A 17,768-nucleotide genomic window follows, 5' to 3' on the forward strand; every position below is an offset into this window, starting at 1 on the left:
TATGACAATGGTTAACAACCTTACGACATGTCAACACTGTCCCTTCTCAATGTTGGGTTCCCTGTCACCAGCTTTCCTGTCCCCTCCTGCCTTCTAGTCCTTGTCCCTGGACTGCTGTGCCTCATTAGTCCTGTTTTGTTTTATGACGCTGTCCAATCCCCACCTGAAAGGTGAACCACGGGAGTGACTTCACCACTGAGCTAAAAGGGTACCTGAGGGCCATACTCTCGGGGTTTCTCCAGTCTCTTGTCAGGCCAGTAAATCTGGTCTTTTTTTTTGTGTTAGAATATTGTTCTACATCTTTCTTCAGCTCTTTGTCGGGATCCCTGTCAGAGCAGTCAGTGGTGGTAGCCAGCCACCATCTAAACGTGCTGGACTCAGTCTGGTGGAGGCCTTGGTAGCTGTGGTCCATTAGTCCTTTGGACTGATCTTTTCCTTGTATCCTGTTCTCTTCATTCTCCCTTGCTCCTGAAGGGGTGAGACCAGTGGAGTATCTTAGATGGCTACTCACAGGCTTTTAAGACCCCAGATGCTACTCACCAAGGTAGAACGTAGAACGTTGTCTTTATAAACTGTGTTATGCTAATTGAGCTAGATGTTCCCCAAGACCATGGTCCCCACAGCCCTCCACCTAGCAATTCAGTCCCTCAGGCAGTATGGAAGTGTCTTTGGAGCTTCCATGACCTTTCCTTGTACAAGTTGTGCTGGCTTCCCCAGTATTGTGTACTGTCATACCCTTCACCAAAGTTACCACTTGTCTATTTAGTTCCCCCCTCACCCCTCCCATCCCTCGCAGCCAACAAAGATTTTTCTTTTTGTGTGTATACTTTTTCATGAGTTTTGACAATAGAGGTCTCATACAATATTTGTCCTTTTGTGATTGACTTATTTCACTCAGCATTATGTCCTACAGTTTCATCCATGTTATGAGATGCTTTACAGATTGATCATTTTTCTTTATCATTGCATGATACTCCATTGTGTGTATGTACCGTAGTTTGTTTATCCATTTATCTGTTGATGGGCATCTAGGTTGTTTCTATCTTTTTGCTATTGTGAACAGTGCTGCAGTGAACATGGGTGTGCATATGTCTATTCGTGTGACGGCTCTTATTTCTCTAGGGTATATTCCTAGGAGTGGGATTGCTGGATCATATGGTATTTCTATTTCTAGCTTTCTAAGGAAGCACCATATTGTTTTCCAAAATGGTTGTATCAGTATGCATTCCCACCAGCAATGCATAAGAGTTCTGATCTCCCCGCAGCCTCGCCGACATTTGTTATTTCCAGTGTTTTTGATTCGTGCCAGTAATGCCGGGGTGAGATGGTATCTCATTGTGGTTTTAGTTTGCCTTTCTCTAATGGCTAGTGATCGTGAGCATTTCCTCATGTGTCTGTTGGCTGCTTGAATGTCTTCTCTGGCGAAGTGTCTGTTCATTTCCTTTGCCCATTTTTTAATTGGATTATTTGTCTTTTTGTTGTAGAGGTGTTGCATTTTCTTGTAGATTTTAGATATTAGACCTTTGTCTGACTTGTAGTGTCCAAAAATTTTTTCCCAGTCTGTAGGTTCTCTTTTTACTCTTTTGGTGAAGTCTTTCAATGAGCTTAAGTGTTTAATTTTTAGAAGATCCCAGTTATCTAGCTTATTTTCTGGAGTTTGTTTGTTGTTGGTTATGGTTTATATCCTGTTAATGCCGTGTATTAGGGCCTCTAGCATTGATCCTATTTTTTCTTCTATGAACTTTATAGTTTTTTGCTTTATATTTCGGTCTTTGATCCGTTTTGAATTAGTTTTTGTATATAGTGTGAGGTATGGGTCCTGTTTCATTTTTTTGCAGATGGACATCCAGTTTTGCCAGCACCATCTGTTGAAAAGACTGTTGCCCATTCGATGGGCTTTGGGCCCTTGTTGAAGATCAGGCGACTGTAGGTGGATGGATTTACATTTAGGTTTCAATTCTGTCACACTGGTCAATGTATCTGTCGTTGTACCAGTACCAGGCTGTTTTGAGTACCGTAGCTGTATAGTAGGTTCTGAGGTCAGGTAGTACGAGTCCTCCTACTTTATTTTTCTTCTTCAGTAGTGCTTTACTTATCTGAAGTTTCTTCCTTTTCCATATAAAGTTAATGATTAGTTTTTCCATCTCTTTAGAGAATGTTGTTGGTATTTGGATAGGGATTGCATTGTATTTATAAATTGCTTTCAGTAGAATTGTCATTTTCACAATGTTGAGTCTACCTATCCGTGAGCATGGTATGTTATTCCATTTATGTAGATCCCTTTGGGTTTCTTGCAGTAGTGTTTTGTAGTTTTCTTTGTGTAGGTCTTTTACATCCCTAGTTAGATTTATTCCTAAATATTTTGTTTTTTTAGGGGCTGTTATAAATGGAATTGTTTTCCTGATTTCCTTTTTGTCATCCTCTTTATTCGTGTATAGGAATCCAACTGATTTTTGTATGTTTATCTTGTATCCTGCTACTCTGCTGCATCTTTTTATTAGTTCCAGTAGTTTTCTTATGGAATCCTTAGGGTTTTCTATTACCAGTTTGGATGCCCTTTATTTCTTTTTCTTGCCTTATTGCTTGAGCTAGGACTTCCAGCACAATGTTAAATAGGAGTGGAGGTAAAGGGCATCCTTGTCTTGTTCCTGTTCTCAAGGGGAATGTTTTCAGCCTGTCTCCATTAAGAATGATGTTGACTGTTGGTTTTGCATAGATGCCCTTTATTATGTCAAGAAATTTCCCTTCTGTACCTATTTTATTGAGTTTTTATCAGGAATGGATGTTGGACTTTGTCGAATGCCTTTTCTGCATCAGTTGAGATGATCATGTGATTCTTTTCTTCCCTTCTATTTATGTGGTGGATTACATCGATTGCTTTTCTAATGTTGAACCATCCTTGCATACCTGGTATGTATCCTACTTGGTTGTGGTGTATTATTTGTTTGATAGGATGGTGAATTCTATTGCTAGAATTTTGTTGAGAATTTTTGCATCTATATTCATGAGAGATATTAGTCTGTAAGTTTTTTTTTTGTGGCGTCTTTGCCTGGTTTTGGTATCAGGGTTATGCCGGCTTCATAAAAAGAATTTGAAAGTATCCCTTCCTTTTCTGTGTTCTGAAATAGTTTAACTGGTATAAGCTTTTCTTTGAATGTTTGGTAGAATTCTCCAGTGAAGCCATCTGGGCCAGGGTTTTTTTTTTTTTTGTTGGGAGTTTTTTTTATTACCTTTTCACTCTCTTCTCTTGTTATGGGTCTGTTCAGATTTTCAACATCACTTTGTGTTAGATGGGGTAGGTAATGTGTTTCTAGAAATTTATCCATTTCCTCTAGGTTTTCAAATTTGTTGGAGTATAGTTTTTCATAATACTCTGTTTTAATCCTTTTTATTTCTGTTGGGTCTGTTGTACTCCCCCCCATTTCATTTTTTATTTTGGTTATTTGCATCCTACACTGTAGAATTTGCACCTCACTTTTCTTACCCTAAGGAACCCTGGTAGGACAGTGGTTAAGTGCTAACTGAAAGGTTGGCAGTTTGATCTGTTCTGCGGGAGAAAGATGTGGCAGTCTGCTTCCATAAAGATTACAGCCTGAGAAACCCTATTGGGTGGTTCAGTTCTGTCCTATAGGGTTGCTATGAGTTGGGATCAACTCGATGGCAATAGGTTTTTTCATTACCCCGGTCCTGGCCCAGAGATTAATAATTTTTACTGCTTCATCAAAGACATTCTTAAGTGAAATTGAAAAAAAAAATTTTTTTTTTTTTTTTTTAGTCTGCAAGTGCATAGAGGTGAAGAATAGACAGTTAGTTTGACGCCTCGGACTTGATTTGTGCTGAGGCTATAGCAGTTTTACCCTTGTTGCTTTTTTTTTCTTCCCACCATTGCTTTTTTACCATCAGTGCAAATGTCAACTCAGTGAGAAAGCAAATAACCTTTCAGTATTGTGAGAAAAATAATTTTAACCTTGCAGACTTCTGGGTTCCCAGAGTACTCTTTGAGAACTGCTGGGTTATGAATGTATGTTCTATTATGCTTTATTGTAGTATTTTGATATATGTTTTTCATTTATCTCTTTTGATATCTGGAACTGTTAAATTGTTTTTTAGTTTAGGATTATCTAGGAGGATTGAGTAAAGTTCTGAAAATTGCCTCTTTACGTCTTCCACAGGATGTGACCATTGATATTTAGGATACTTAACATGTTATAGCAACCCTACGCTGTCCAACTGAAATCTCCTGGAGTGCTTTTAAAATTCTGCATAAGCCTTATTCCTAGATTTAAGTGGTTTGGGTGCTAGTGCTTGGATATTGGGATTTGTAAAAGGCTCCCCAGGTGATTCTAATATGCAGCCAGGGTTGAGAATCACTGCTTTATAGAGAATGAGCACTCTTTTTTATTTTTATTATTATGATTATTTTTTATATATTTTATTGTACTTCAGGTGAAGGCTTACAGAACAGATAGTTTCTCATGAAACAGTAGTACACATGTTGTTTTATGACATTGGTTAACAACCCCACAACATATTAACCCTCTAATTTCTCAACCTTTTTTTCTTTTGGTGAAAATACACATAGCCAAAGATACACCATTTCAAAAATTTCTACATACACAGTTCAGTGACATTGACTATGCTCTTCCAATTGTGCTGTTATTCTCACTTTAGATGAAGGCTTACAGAACAAAATAGTTTCTCATTTAACAGTTACTACAAATGTTGCCCTATGACAATAGTTAACAACCTCACAACACATCAACAATATCCTTACTCAACCTTGGGTTCCCAGTCACCAGCTTCCTTGTCCCCTTCTGCCTTCTGGCCCTTGTCACTGGACTCCTGTACCTCGTTAGTCTCATTTGGTTTTACGGGGCTGTCTACTCCCAGGCTGAACAGTGAATCTCGGAGGTAACTTCACCACTGAGCTAGAAGGGTGTCTGGGGGCCATACTCTCGAGGTTTCTCCAGTCTCCTTTAGGCCAGTAAATCTGGTCTTTTTTCTGTGAGTTAGAATCTGCTCTACATCCTTCTCCAGCTGTGTCCAGAACCCTCTGTTGTGATCCTGGTCAGAGCAGTCAGTGGTGGTAGCCAGGCACCATCTAGCTGTACTGGACTCAGTCCGGTGGACGCCTTGGTAGCTGTGGACAGTTAGTCCTTCGGACTGATCTTTTCCTTGTATCCTGTTCTCTTCATTCTCCCTTGCTCCCAAAGGGATGAGACCAGTGGAGTATCTTAGATGGCCTGAATGAGCACTCTTTTGATTAACCGCTTACTCAAGTATTTTCTACGTTATTTAAATATAATTTTTAAAAGCAGTTTTGACACTTTTCCTAGAACAAAAAGAGATTAGATTGGTTAAAAAAAACAGCTTTAGAAATAACAGTTTTATGAAAAAGTTTGCTTAGGGGAAATTTACAGTGATTTTTTAAAATGAGATTGGTAATTCTGATTGGAATATTGTGGCCCATGTTGAGTCACTGGTTAATTCTCAAAAATAGTTTCATTTTATTTCTAAACCACTTAATATATGATATTCTTATTTAGCATTTATTCACTGTAGGAGACATTAGTCATTGAGTAGAAATAATATAACAATTTTTTAGAAAATGAGTTTTGAAGTAATGCAGGCACGTTTTTCAGGTGCTACTGTTTCGCTTTTTTTTTTAGAATTAAAAGTTGAATATTAATATGGCATAATTCAAAGGGTTTTTTTGTTTGTTTCTTTTAGAATTAAAGTTGGGAGAACTGCTTCATGATAAGCTGTAAGTATTTATATGCTCTTTGAAGTAGTGTAATGCAGCATTTCACCTATTATGTGCAGTAGTAGTCATTGAGGTTTGAGTAATTTTACATTTAAAAGCTGTTAAAAAAAAAAAAAAAGAAAGAAAACCTAATTTTAAGTGTGTTTTTAACCTTTGTGACCTATTTTGAAGGAGTTGACCCTAGTGTACCTAGTGAAACTGTGACTTCAGTCCTTTTCTTGAGAGTAGCTGTTCAGGATGTGAAATTTCTTGAAGAAAGGTTATTGGTTGTGTGTCATGTGTAATTTGCTGATGACCAGAGATCACTGAATGCCTGGATAAAAGTAAATTGAGACTCTGGAAAGGTAAAATACAGGGAAATGCTTGACTGTATTTCTACTGACATAGCTTTGTCTCAGTTCCCATACTACTATGACCAGGCTAAATTTTCAAGGTGAGGAATATGAAATTTTAAATTGGTAAGTGGACAAGATTGAACTTTTTGTGGGGGACAGTTAGAGCCTGAAATTCAATTCTCATGCTTTAATGTGCATCACAATCACCTGGAGGGCTTTTTAAATAACAGTTTGCTTTGTAAATGAGAAATTGCGTGTCTGACAAGTTCCTAGGTAGGTGATGCTGATGCTGCTGATCTGGAGTCCTCACTTTGAGAACCACTGTAGAGCATCATTTTGATGAGGCAGGCAATTATAGGAAACACACACAGGAGAATGCAGGAAAGTGTCTCCCGGCCATGGAAGAAGGCTTGAGAGAAGACTATTAGAGGGACCTGTCATCCTTGATTTCCACAAGATTTTAGGCTCTGAGCCCAGGGAACATGCTTGCCAGCAGCCTACTCTGACCACCTATTAAATATTAAAGTTGTGTACCTCCCCATGTACATACGTCCGTTAGCCTCAGCATGAATAATCTTCTAACATGCTATATAATTTATTTATCTTTATCGTTTGTTGTCTGTTTCCTCCCCCTAGAATGTAAGCTCCATGAAACAGGCAAATCTGTTTTGTTCATGCATGTATTCCAAGTGCCTAGAACAGTGCCTAGCACCTAGTAGGTACTCATTAATTATTTGTTGAATGCATGAAATAGCTCATTTAATGCTACTGTAGTTTCTGTAGCAGTTTTTACCGATTAGGCAAATATCTAATAGTTTTAGGGTTTTAATTATGCCACTAAAACCTTTTTTAAAAGTTATCATGTAAGTAATAAATGGATACTTTGTTTTTAACAAATCCAAACATCCAAGATGAAACAAAAATTTCCCATGACACCCTCCCTGTTATGGAATCCCTGGGTGGTATCTGAATCCCCGGCTGCTATCTGAAAAATGGGAAGTTTGAGTCCACTCAGAGATGTCTTAGAAGAAAGGCCTAGTGATCTACTTTAGAAAAATCTACCATTGCAAACCCTGTGGAATTCTGTTCTGACACACATAGGGTCACCATGAGTTGGAATCAACTTGATGACAACTAGTTTTTTAGTCACTGCTACTGTCAAGTTACCAGATTGTTGTGTTGCCTTCTGGACCATTTAAAAAATATGCTTATACACATGAATAAACATCTATAAAAAAATGAAATATAAATGGGATTATATGCTATATATTTTATAAATTCCTTTCCCATTTAATATATCTTGGAGATCTTTTCATGTTAATATATAATAGTTCAACCTTGTCCATTTTAAGTGTTATATTGTATTTTATAAAATGGATGTACTTTGGTACAGTTTATCCTGTGGTGTTCCTATTGATGGACATTTAGGTTGCAACATTTTTTGGTAACATGGGAAAGTTGAAGACATTTAACTTACATAAACCTCTTTTTACATATATATGTAAAAATAATTTTCTAGGGTAGAAGCCTAAAAATAAAATGCCTGGTTTAAAGCGTTTGTTTTGTATTTTAATGGATTCAGCCAAATTTTCCTCTAAGTCTTCCTTAATTTATATTCCCACCAACAGTGTTTGAGAGTACACAGATATGTTTTTTAAAATTTTCCTATCTTAAGGCCAAAACAGATTTTTTTTGTTTTATTCATTACCTGATTCCATTTCAGTTTGTATAGCTTTTCCCTTTTTTATTAGCAGTTTGTATTTTCTGTTCTGTGAATTGTCTGTTTCTGTTCTTTGCCTAATTTTCTTTGGATTATTTGCCTTTTATTTTTATTTGTATTAGTTATATATTCTGGATATAAACCTAAATTGTCTATATTAAAAGTGTTTCCGCCAGATTATTGTCAGTGTTTAACTATCTGTGGTTTATTGTTGTATATAACTTTAAAATTTTTACACAGTTGAAGCTATCAGTTTTTCCCTTTATTGCGTCTTTGTAAAGCATTGAAGAGTTTTTTTTTGTTGTTGATTGTGTGTTTGAGATTTAGAACTTCAGCCTATCTGGGATTTATATTTTCAAATGGTGTGAATCAAAGATCTGACTTTTTCCAGATTGTTAGCAACTTGTCTCAACATCATTTATTGACTAATTCACTGTTATCCCACTGGTTTGAAATTCCACCTTTATCATACATAATTCTCACATTGATCTTTGTATTCTAGAACACTTTTAATTCTTATAACTTTGTACTACTATTTGATATCTTGTGAATCACCGTTGTTTTTATTTTTTCAATAAAATTTTTTCAGGACTTTTCCATTCTTGTGTATTTTCTCTTTTGACTTGGCAGGTTCTTTGAAAAATACCAGTTGGGGTTTGATTAGCATTGCGCGAAATTTATAGCTGAGAGCAGTCTTCAACAATACTGTCAAGCAATCAAATTGTCAGAGTAGCTTAAATCGAAGCAGTGAGAGAGAAGAGAGATTTCAGTCTGTCTGCTTAAAGCTCTCTTTGATGTCTTACTGCTGCTTTTTTCTGAGAGCAATGCCTTAAGGTAACAAGTAGATTTCTTTATTTTCCCAGTAGTCTAAAGACATAGACTAAGCAAACTATGGAGTCATTATCTTGATAGACAGCCAAGCCTTCTTTTAGGCTTTTCTTTTTCCTGTCCCGTTTTCTGAGATATATCTCAGTTAATGATATACTCACTGATCAGTCCACAGTGCATCACAACTACCTGCTTTTATGGCTCATTAGCCACAGATACCAGACCATCAGGATTTCTGGATTATTTTTCATTATGTAATTGCCAAAACTTGGAACATTATAGACAGTAATGTGCCAGATTATTAGATTTTAAGATACAAAGGAAATGAAAAAGAAGTAAAATTTACATATTTCCATCATGTCTCTCTAAATGTTGAATATTTACAAAAAATTATTTAAGGCAGGCAAAGTGAAATCCACTACATATCAGACGAACTACTTCCTTTTTTTCCAGAAGTTTCTACGCATAAAAGACATCTTTTGTTTTAAAAGTACTAATAGTTTTTACACCATTGTGGAAGTCTGGGTAAGCATACTGGTTTAAAAACAATTTGTAGAGTCAATTTTTTTATTTGCAGATTTGGTCTTTTTGAAGCCATGTCTGCTATTGAAATGATGGATCCCAAGATGGATGCTGGCATGATTGGAAATCAAGTTAATCGAAAAGTTCTCAATTTTGAACAAGCTATCAAGGTAGTTAGCATTGTACCTTTTGTATTTTCTTCTATCTTTTGCTATTTCATATGTTAAAAGTTTGCACTTAATAATGAATTAAGCTTAATATATTACACTTAAAGTGCAGTTTTCTTAAAAGCATTTACAGTTATAGAAATAGGAATTTGTATTAACCTTTAATTATCATCTGTCTCTGCTGAAATCTGTAATTGTTTGAGGTGTTCATTAAAAGCTTGCTCTAAATGTATGTGTGTGTGTGTTTATTATTTTTTGGAAAGCAGCTGAGTGTACAAGTGTCAGGATAATTGGTTTAGGGATTAAATTCTAATGAATTTGAAATTCACTCAATGAGAGTTGATTTAAAAATTCATTCACAGTTGCCAAAGGTTTTAATTTTACATATTTTATGAATAAAATTTTGCTAAGCAAATGAGTATTGTAAACAAAAGTTACAGGTAATATAGTTAATCAGAGGAGCCCTGGTGGCTCAGTGGCTATGCGCTTAGCCGCTAACTGGAAGGTCGGCGGTTCCAACCCAGCATCCACTCTGCAGAAGAAGTATGGTGGTAGTCTGCTTCTGAAAAGATTTACAGCCTTGGAAACCCTATTTTTGTCCTCTAGTGTCGCTATGAGTTGAAATCGACTCCACGTGAACGGGTTTATAGTTACTTAATTGATTTAAGAGAAATGTTTTGAAAATGTTAATTTTTTTCTTTGCAACTAGTTTCATTCCATTAAAATGATCTCTATGTCTGTTAATGCTTAAAACTAATTTTACTTTACTGTAATTGACTTTTCATTTCTTTATAAAGGCCTTTATTCTGTTTCAAATTAGAGCAGCTTTGATTTTTCTTCATTAAGATACTTTGTTTAAAAGTATCTGTTTAAGATATATTGTTTTTAGAAATACAGAGTTAATTTGATCTTAGTTTTATCAGATGATGAGGTAGAATTTCTTAAAAATGCTATTTTTAAATATTTAATTTTTGAAAGCCAAAATGCTACTGTATATAGTAACTATAAATTTTAGAAAATTTATGCTAATGTGTCTTATTTTCCCCTTTTTTTTAGGATGGCACCATTAAAATTAAAGACCTAACTTTGCCTGAATTGATAGGGATAATGGATACATGTTTTTGCTGTTTGGTAAGCATTAAAATAAGACTGTTGGTTACTTTAAAAACTATGACTTACCTGAACCTTTGAATTTAAAAGTATGTACACTAATGCTGAAGATGAATCTATATAATCCTGGGCCTCGGAAAATGGGAATAAGGTTATCAGGCCAAGCTATGCCTCAGGAAACATTTCATCTCCCCATCTGGGTGATTGTAAGTTCTCATTTCCTGAGTGTAGGGATATTTTATTTCCAATGAAGATTCATATTATAGTCATTGTCCAGAGTATGCTTATTGATCTCTTGGTACCCAGGGAAGCAGGTCTGTAATTAGAAGATGCTAGGAAATAAGCTGGTGGTGTGGTGGTTAAGAGCTACGGCTGCTAACCGAAAGATTGGCAGTTTGAATCCAGCAGGCATTCCTTGGAAACTCTATGGGGCAGTTCTACTCTGTCCTATAGGGTCGCTGTGAGTCGGAATCGACTCAATGGCAACAGGTTTGGTTTTTGGTTTAGGAAATAAGCATGGAGTAGAAGCAAAGGGAGCTCTGGATTGGCCTTGAAAAAAGAGATTTATTTTTTTTCCTGATCTAGGATAAATTGTGGTAAACTGTCGTGTTCTACCGTGAGGAAAATTTTTTAGTTATTTATGTATTTATATATAGTGGACAGTGTGGTTTAATTGTGGAAAAATTCTGATTTGTACTACCTTTTTTCCTTGCCTGCTTTCTGACCATCCTTTTCTTTTTAAACTTGATGTTAAAGCATCATCCTTAGAAATATGTAAAATTTATTCATTTTTTTATTCAGCAAATATTCTGAATTTTTTTTTATTCAAATGTTAAACAAATGAAATTAAGCAAATATTCATTTGCTTCTTCAGAAAAATATGTGTGAAGTCCTTATTTTTGGGTGTTTTACATGTATATTTTTTACTTAGATCTCACATCATTTCTATTAGGTATCTGGTCTCATCTTGTCTGATTTGCCTGGGGTTTTGTTGTTAGAAAGGGACATAGCTAGAGTCCTAATCTTGGTCCTTCTGCCTTCAAAGCTCTCTCTTTCTCTCAAAGATGTCTTTATTAGCCTTGAGCATTTTGTAGTCTTGGTGGGATAAGAAAAAAACCAGACCTGTTGCCGTGGATTTGATTCCAGCTCATAGTGACCCTGTAGGACAGAGTAGAACTGCACCATAGGGTTTCCAGGGCTAATCTTTACAGAAGCAGACTGCCACATCTTTCTCCCGAGGAGTGGCTGGTGGAGTAAGAAAGACTGTAGAAAGGAAGTGATTCTGGCATGAGGCACTAAAGAATGGTAGGCATGTGACAGAAAGGGTAACAGGATTGCAGGCAAAGAGAGTATATTGCATAGGCATGGCCATGTAAAAATGTTAAGATTGGGGGAATCATGAACAACTGCTTATGACTGAAGTCTGGGAGGAATGTGTTTCTTAGTTATCTAGTGCTGCTCCAACAGAAATACCACAAGTGGATGGCTTTAACAAAGAGAATTTTATTCTCTCACAGTCCAGTAGGCTACAAATCCAAATTCAGGGCTTCAGCTCCAGGGGAATGCTTTCTCTTTTGGCTCTGGAGGAAGGTCCCTGTCATCAGTTTTCCCTTGGTCTGGGAGCTTCTCTGCGCAGGAACCTCAGGTCCAAAGGACGCTCTCTGCTCCTGGCACTGCTTTCTTGGTGGTATGAGGTTCCCATGTGTCTCTGCTCACTTCTCTCTTTTATATCTCAAAAGAGATTGGATTAAGACACTGTCTAATCTTGTAAACCTCATCAGTATAACCTCATCACAGTGATAGAATTTACAACACATGTAATCTCATCATAGTGATAGAGTTTACAACACGTAAGGAAATCACAAAAGATTACACAATCCTATACAATACTGGGAATCATGACCTAGTCAAGTTGACATATATTTTTGGGGGCACAGTTCAATCCATGTCAATGTGTAAATAGTGAGAGTGGTAGAGGGCGGGAAGGGCAGTTAGAGGAAGGAAAGGGGAAGGATTTTTGCCAAAGTTGAGGAAACATTCTGTTTCTATGATATCCTTGGGACCATATCTAAGAGGTTGGCCTTTAGTAGGCAGATGGCTTTTAATCTGGAAAGTCTCTTCTGCACAGTGGTAATACCAAATACACATTTTAGTTATAGTATTTTTAATGTATATGTCTTGTTTAATGATGTAGCAATGTGTGTCTTGCTCTGTTAAAGAATTCTTGGGCTTTAGTGTAAAAATAACTGTGCAGACTTCGGCAAATTATTTAAACTCTCTGAATCCATTTCCTTAGATGTAAAAGGAGAAAAATATAACTTTCCTCAAAGTGTTAGGTAAAAATGGGCTCAGATATATGGAAACACCTAGTATAGTACTTGGGATATAGTGGTTACTCAATTTTGGCTGTTGTTGGTATTTCCAGCTTCTAGCACATGGTACCTAGCGTATGATAGACACTCAGTAAAATGGATTTGAGTGATTACCTTTGTGTTTTAGAAATATCCCTCTGGTTGAGGGTATTGAATTAGAGATGGGCACTGTATAGTTTTTTGTAAAAGTCTAGGTGAGTTACATTGCTCTTGGCTGGGCTAGTGGTGGGGTGGATGAAGAACTGATTTTAAATTCTCATAGAATCCAGAACTTTTGGAGCCATGGAGGCTGGATGAATCCCTGAAACTATAGCCCTAAGATATCTTTAAACCTTAAACCAAAAACATCTCCTGAAGTTGTTTTGAAACCAAACAATAGTTTAGCTTGACTAGTAAAGAATGTCTGCCTTAAGCATTGTGCTCTTTTAAGATCTTTCTATATGGGATCAAATTGACAACAGCAACTTGAAAGATAGGAAACAAGGGTGCAGTGAGTTTATGTTGATAGGGGAGGAACAACTCGAAAAAGGAGGGTCAGAATGGTTGCACAAGTTGAAGAATGTAATCAGTGTTTCTGAATTGTATGTACACATAGAAATTGTTGAATTGGTGTATGTTTTGCTGTGTATATTCTCAGCAATAACAAAAATAAACTATTTTAAAAAAAAAGAAAAGAAGAACTGAATAAGTGGCTAGGGACCCTGTTAGTTCTAAAATTGTGAATTCCTCAGTTACAGATTTTTATTGACTACGTTGTGGAATTGACTCCTTTCTGATGTTTCGTGAGGAGTCACTCTAATTTATTAGTCTCCGAATATATTATCAACTTAGTTATATCTGAGAATGTGTCCCATCAATAGCTAACCACATTTGTGGTATATGATTCTTGAAAAGCTTTAGTCAGGGCAAGTAAATTCTAACTCTTCTTTTCTGACTTTTCTTTAATCATCATTTAAATCTTGTAAGTAAACATATTTATTTGGTTCTGCAGCACTCTGGCCTTTGCTGGATCAATTTAGACTTTACAGACTCTGTGTATCACCCTTAAATGTGTACACTCTTTCATTTCTTCATAGATCACATGGTTGGAAGGCCATTCCTTGGCACAGACAGTATTTACGTGCCTTTATATTCATAATCCAGACTTTATAGAAGATCCTGCCATGAAAGCTTTTGCTCTGGGAATCCTGAAAATCTGTGACATTGCAAGGGAAAAAGTAAATAAAGCTGCCGTTTTTGAAGAGGTAAGATTTTCTAATTTAAGAACTCCTGACGCTCATTGGCTGCCTTATTCACTGTGATGTGTTTAAACAATTTTATGATACATAATCTTTTCCACATTTGTAGTTAAAAATGGTTTTTAAATGTGATACTGTTGCTCTTTACAGAGCAATATTGGCTAAAGTTTGCCAGTTGTCTCCAAGAAAGTGCCTTTTTTCTTGGTACTGTTTTGTCAGTACCATTTATTGAGTATCCCTTATGTTCTAGATATTGTGGAGATTCACTAGGAGGATAAAAGAGACACCCTGAGGGACTGAATTACTGGTCTAAGGGCTGGGGACCATGGTCTCGGGGGACATCGTACTCAGTTGGTATAACATAGTTTGTAAAGAAAATGTTCTCATCCTTTTTGGGTGAGTAGTTTCTGGGGTTTTAAAAGCTTTTAAGCAGCCATGTAAGATACTCCACTGGTTCCACCCCGTCTGGAGCAAGGGAGAATGAAGAAAACCAAAGACACAAGGGAAAGATTAATCCAAAGGACTAATGGACCATGGCTACCGTGGCCTCCACTGGACTGGGTCCAGCACAACTAGGTGGTGCCTGGTTGCCACCACTGACTGCTCTGATGAGGATCACAGTAGAGGGTCCTGGACAGAGCTGGAGAAAAATGTAGAACAAAATTCTAACTCACAAAAAAAGACCAGACTTACTGGCCTGACAGAGACTGGGGAATCCCCGACAGTATGGCCATTGGACACCCTTTTAACTCAGTACTGAAGTCACTTCTGAGGCTCACCCTTCAGCCAAAGATTAGACAGGCCTATAAAACAGAACGGACTAAATGGGTACACCAGCCCAGGGGGGAGGGCGAGAAGGCAGGAGGGGACAGGAAAGCTGGTAATAGGGAGCCCAGGGTCGAGAAGGGAAGAGTGTTGACATGTCTTGGGTTTGGCAACCAGTGTCACAAAACATTGTGTGTATTGATTGTTTAATGAGCGACTAATTTGCTCTATAAGCCTTCACCTAGAGTATAGTAAAAAAAAGAACTTCTATAAGTATAAAATAAAAATGATACATCCTAAGGAAAAAAAGAAAATAAAACAGACAGCCCTTGCCCTCAAGCCTCTTATAAATTATAACACAAATGCTTTACTTTCAGTCACTGGAAAAGAGGGAGCTAAGGAAAACAAAGATATGAAGAATATTTAGGGTATAAGTATTTTCCTCTAGGTCATACTAAGTGCCTTCCCCCAAGGAAGTGTTATGAGTTTTAGACGTAGAAAACTTTTTTCCTTGTCATAAAAGATAAGATTTCAGACCTGATAATTGTAAGGAAAAATGTGATAGCTTTTGAAATTATTGATAAGTAATTTTTTTCTTAATTTTTCCTTTTATTGAAACTGTTTTCTTTTTAATACTGTTACTTTCCCAAAATAAGTATCTTAGGCTCAAATAGTGGTTGAGTGTATAGTATGTAAATCTTTCCTAAATTTATATTATATATGTGAGGAAAATTATATACCTAATATGATTGGATGTGTAGCTTGTGAGTTGCTTATGAAGTACCATCTTTTAATATTGGTTATTTAGCTACATATTTGAATTGATATGAATGTTATTATGGAAAATCTTATCGACTTGGATGAAATAAAAGAAAATTTCTTTAGTTTAATAAGTGAGAAGAAAAATACAAATTATTTTAAATATTTATATTCTCAAAGTACACCAAAAAATATATTAAAAAATCACGGCGACAGGGAACCCAAACCTGTTGCCACCGAGTCCAGTTTGACACATAGCAACCCTATAGGACAGGGAAAAACTGCCTCATAGGGTTTCCAAGGCTGTAATCTTTATGGGAGCAGATTGCCACATCTTTCTCCCACGGAGCAGCTGGTGGGTTCAAACTGCTGACATTTTGGTTAGCAGCCAAGCGCTTAACCACTGCGTCACCAGGGACAGGGGAAGGATTCATTTAACACATAGTACTAGAACAGTTAGTTGGTCAGCACCCTTGAAAATTACTTGGTCATCATATCACATCACAGTAAATTCCAGATAGATGAAATATTTTAACTGTAAACAGATTATTAAAAAATCAGAAGATAGTTCACAGAAAATAAAATGGGCTTTAAATATGTGAAAAGATGCTTAACCTCACGTAAGAAATGCAAATTAAAACTGAGATACTGTTTGCTACCCGTTATTGGCAAAGATTAGAAATTTTTCATAATACACCATATTAATGTGGGTGAGAAAACAGTGATTTGTGTGTGTGTGTATATGAATAATCATTATTTCCCTCCTTTGAATTTTTTTTAACTTTTATTTAGAAATAATTTCAGACTTACAGAGAAGTTGCAGTAACAGCATAAAGAACACCATACATCCCTCATGTAGATTCACTGCTATTGACATAATGTCTCTTGCTTCTTCACTTGCTCACTGTCATGTATGTATGTACATGGAAATGTATGTATGTATTTTTCTCTGAACCACTAGAGAGTAAATTGCACTCAGTGTGCATCCCCAGAGCACAAGGACACTCTCCCACCCAACTACAGTACAGTTACCAAACGGATGCCAATCTACTTTCTACCTTCCATTTCTGTCAATTAACACTTCTTGGCATTTTTTCCCTACATCACAGGATTGAGTCTAGGATTGTGTCCTGCATTAGATTACATATCTTCTTAGTATCCTTTAATCTACGACAGTTTCTTAGCCTTTCTTTGTCTCTCCTGACATCGATGTTTCTGGAGAGCACCGTCCTCCTGCTTTTTTATAGAATGTTCCTCATTTGGGGTTTGTCTCTTATTTCCTCATGATTTGATTTAGATTATACAATTCTGGCTGGAATACAACATAAATGATGTTGTGTCCTTTTCAGGTATCACATATGGAGGCACACGTTATCCATCTGCCCCCACCGTGGTGATGTTATTTTCATCAGTCTGTCAAGGTGTTGTCTGATTACTATATGGTTACTATTTTTTCCTTGTAATTAATAAGCAATTTATAGGGAGACACTTGAAGATCATGCAGATATCCTGCTCGCTAAAATCTCCTCCTCCCCCAGATGTAGCATCCATATATGCTTGCCTGGACTAGTTGTGGTTGCAAAATTATGACTTTCTAACTCTGAAACTCTTTCCACATTTATCAGTCCCCAGCACTCAGCATTCTGCTGTAAGCAAGACTCATACATTTTTGTTGGGAGTAAGCATTCATACAGTTTTTAAAAAGACAATTTGGTAATATGTGTCCAGATTTAAAGTGCATAAACCATTTGTCTCAGTTGCATTCCTAGGGATTTATCCTGCAAATGTATTTGTGCTTGTACACAAATACCTATGTACAAGGACATTAATTGTAGTACAGTTTGTAATAACAAAAGGCTGGAAACTACCTCAGTGTCCATCAATAGAAGACTCATTAATTCCAGCCTCCGGAATATGCTATATTCATATAGTCAGGCAGCCTTTAAAAAGGAGTTTTATGTATACAGATAAGATTATATCTCCAAAATAAAGTAAAAAAAGTCGAGTGTAGAAAAATAGGTATAGCTGTCTACCACTTTTGTTTTCTTTTTTAAAAAAAGAGAGATGGGTAAGTAAATCTGCATATACAAGAGGATAACTGGGATGCCGAGGATTGGGATATATACCTGTTTGTACTGTTGAAATTTTTATTATGTGCATGTTATTTTACTGTTTTTAAAATAAATTT

At 36.4% G+C, this 17,768-nt stretch overlaps 1 protein-coding gene across 5 annotated transcripts in view; it reads left to right on the forward strand.

Annotated features, from left to right (window-relative positions):
* NAA35 (N-alpha-acetyltransferase 35, NatC auxiliary subunit) overlaps window positions 1-17,768 on the forward strand; it is a 110,398-nt gene that overhangs the window by 31,201 nt on the left and 61,429 nt on the right. For all 5 annotated transcript variants that reach the window (XM_012556961.2, XM_004381315.1, XM_023735798.1 and 2 more), the window contains exons 3-6: window positions 5,731-5,764; window positions 9,225-9,339; window positions 10,393-10,467; window positions 13,895-14,062. In XM_012556961.2, coding sequence (XP_012412415.2) covers window positions 5,731-5,764; window positions 9,225-9,339; window positions 10,393-10,467; window positions 13,895-14,062 — 392 coding nt within the window. The remainder of the gene's footprint in view (window positions 1-5,730; window positions 5,765-9,224; window positions 9,340-10,392; window positions 10,468-13,894; window positions 14,063-17,768) is intronic.

Source organism: Trichechus manatus, unplaced genomic scaffold (assembly GCF_000243295.1).
Source record: "Trichechus manatus latirostris isolate Lorelei unplaced genomic scaffold, TriManLat1.0 scaffold00082, whole genome shotgun sequence".
NCBI lineage: Eukaryota > Metazoa > Chordata > Mammalia > Sirenia > Trichechidae > Trichechus > Trichechus manatus.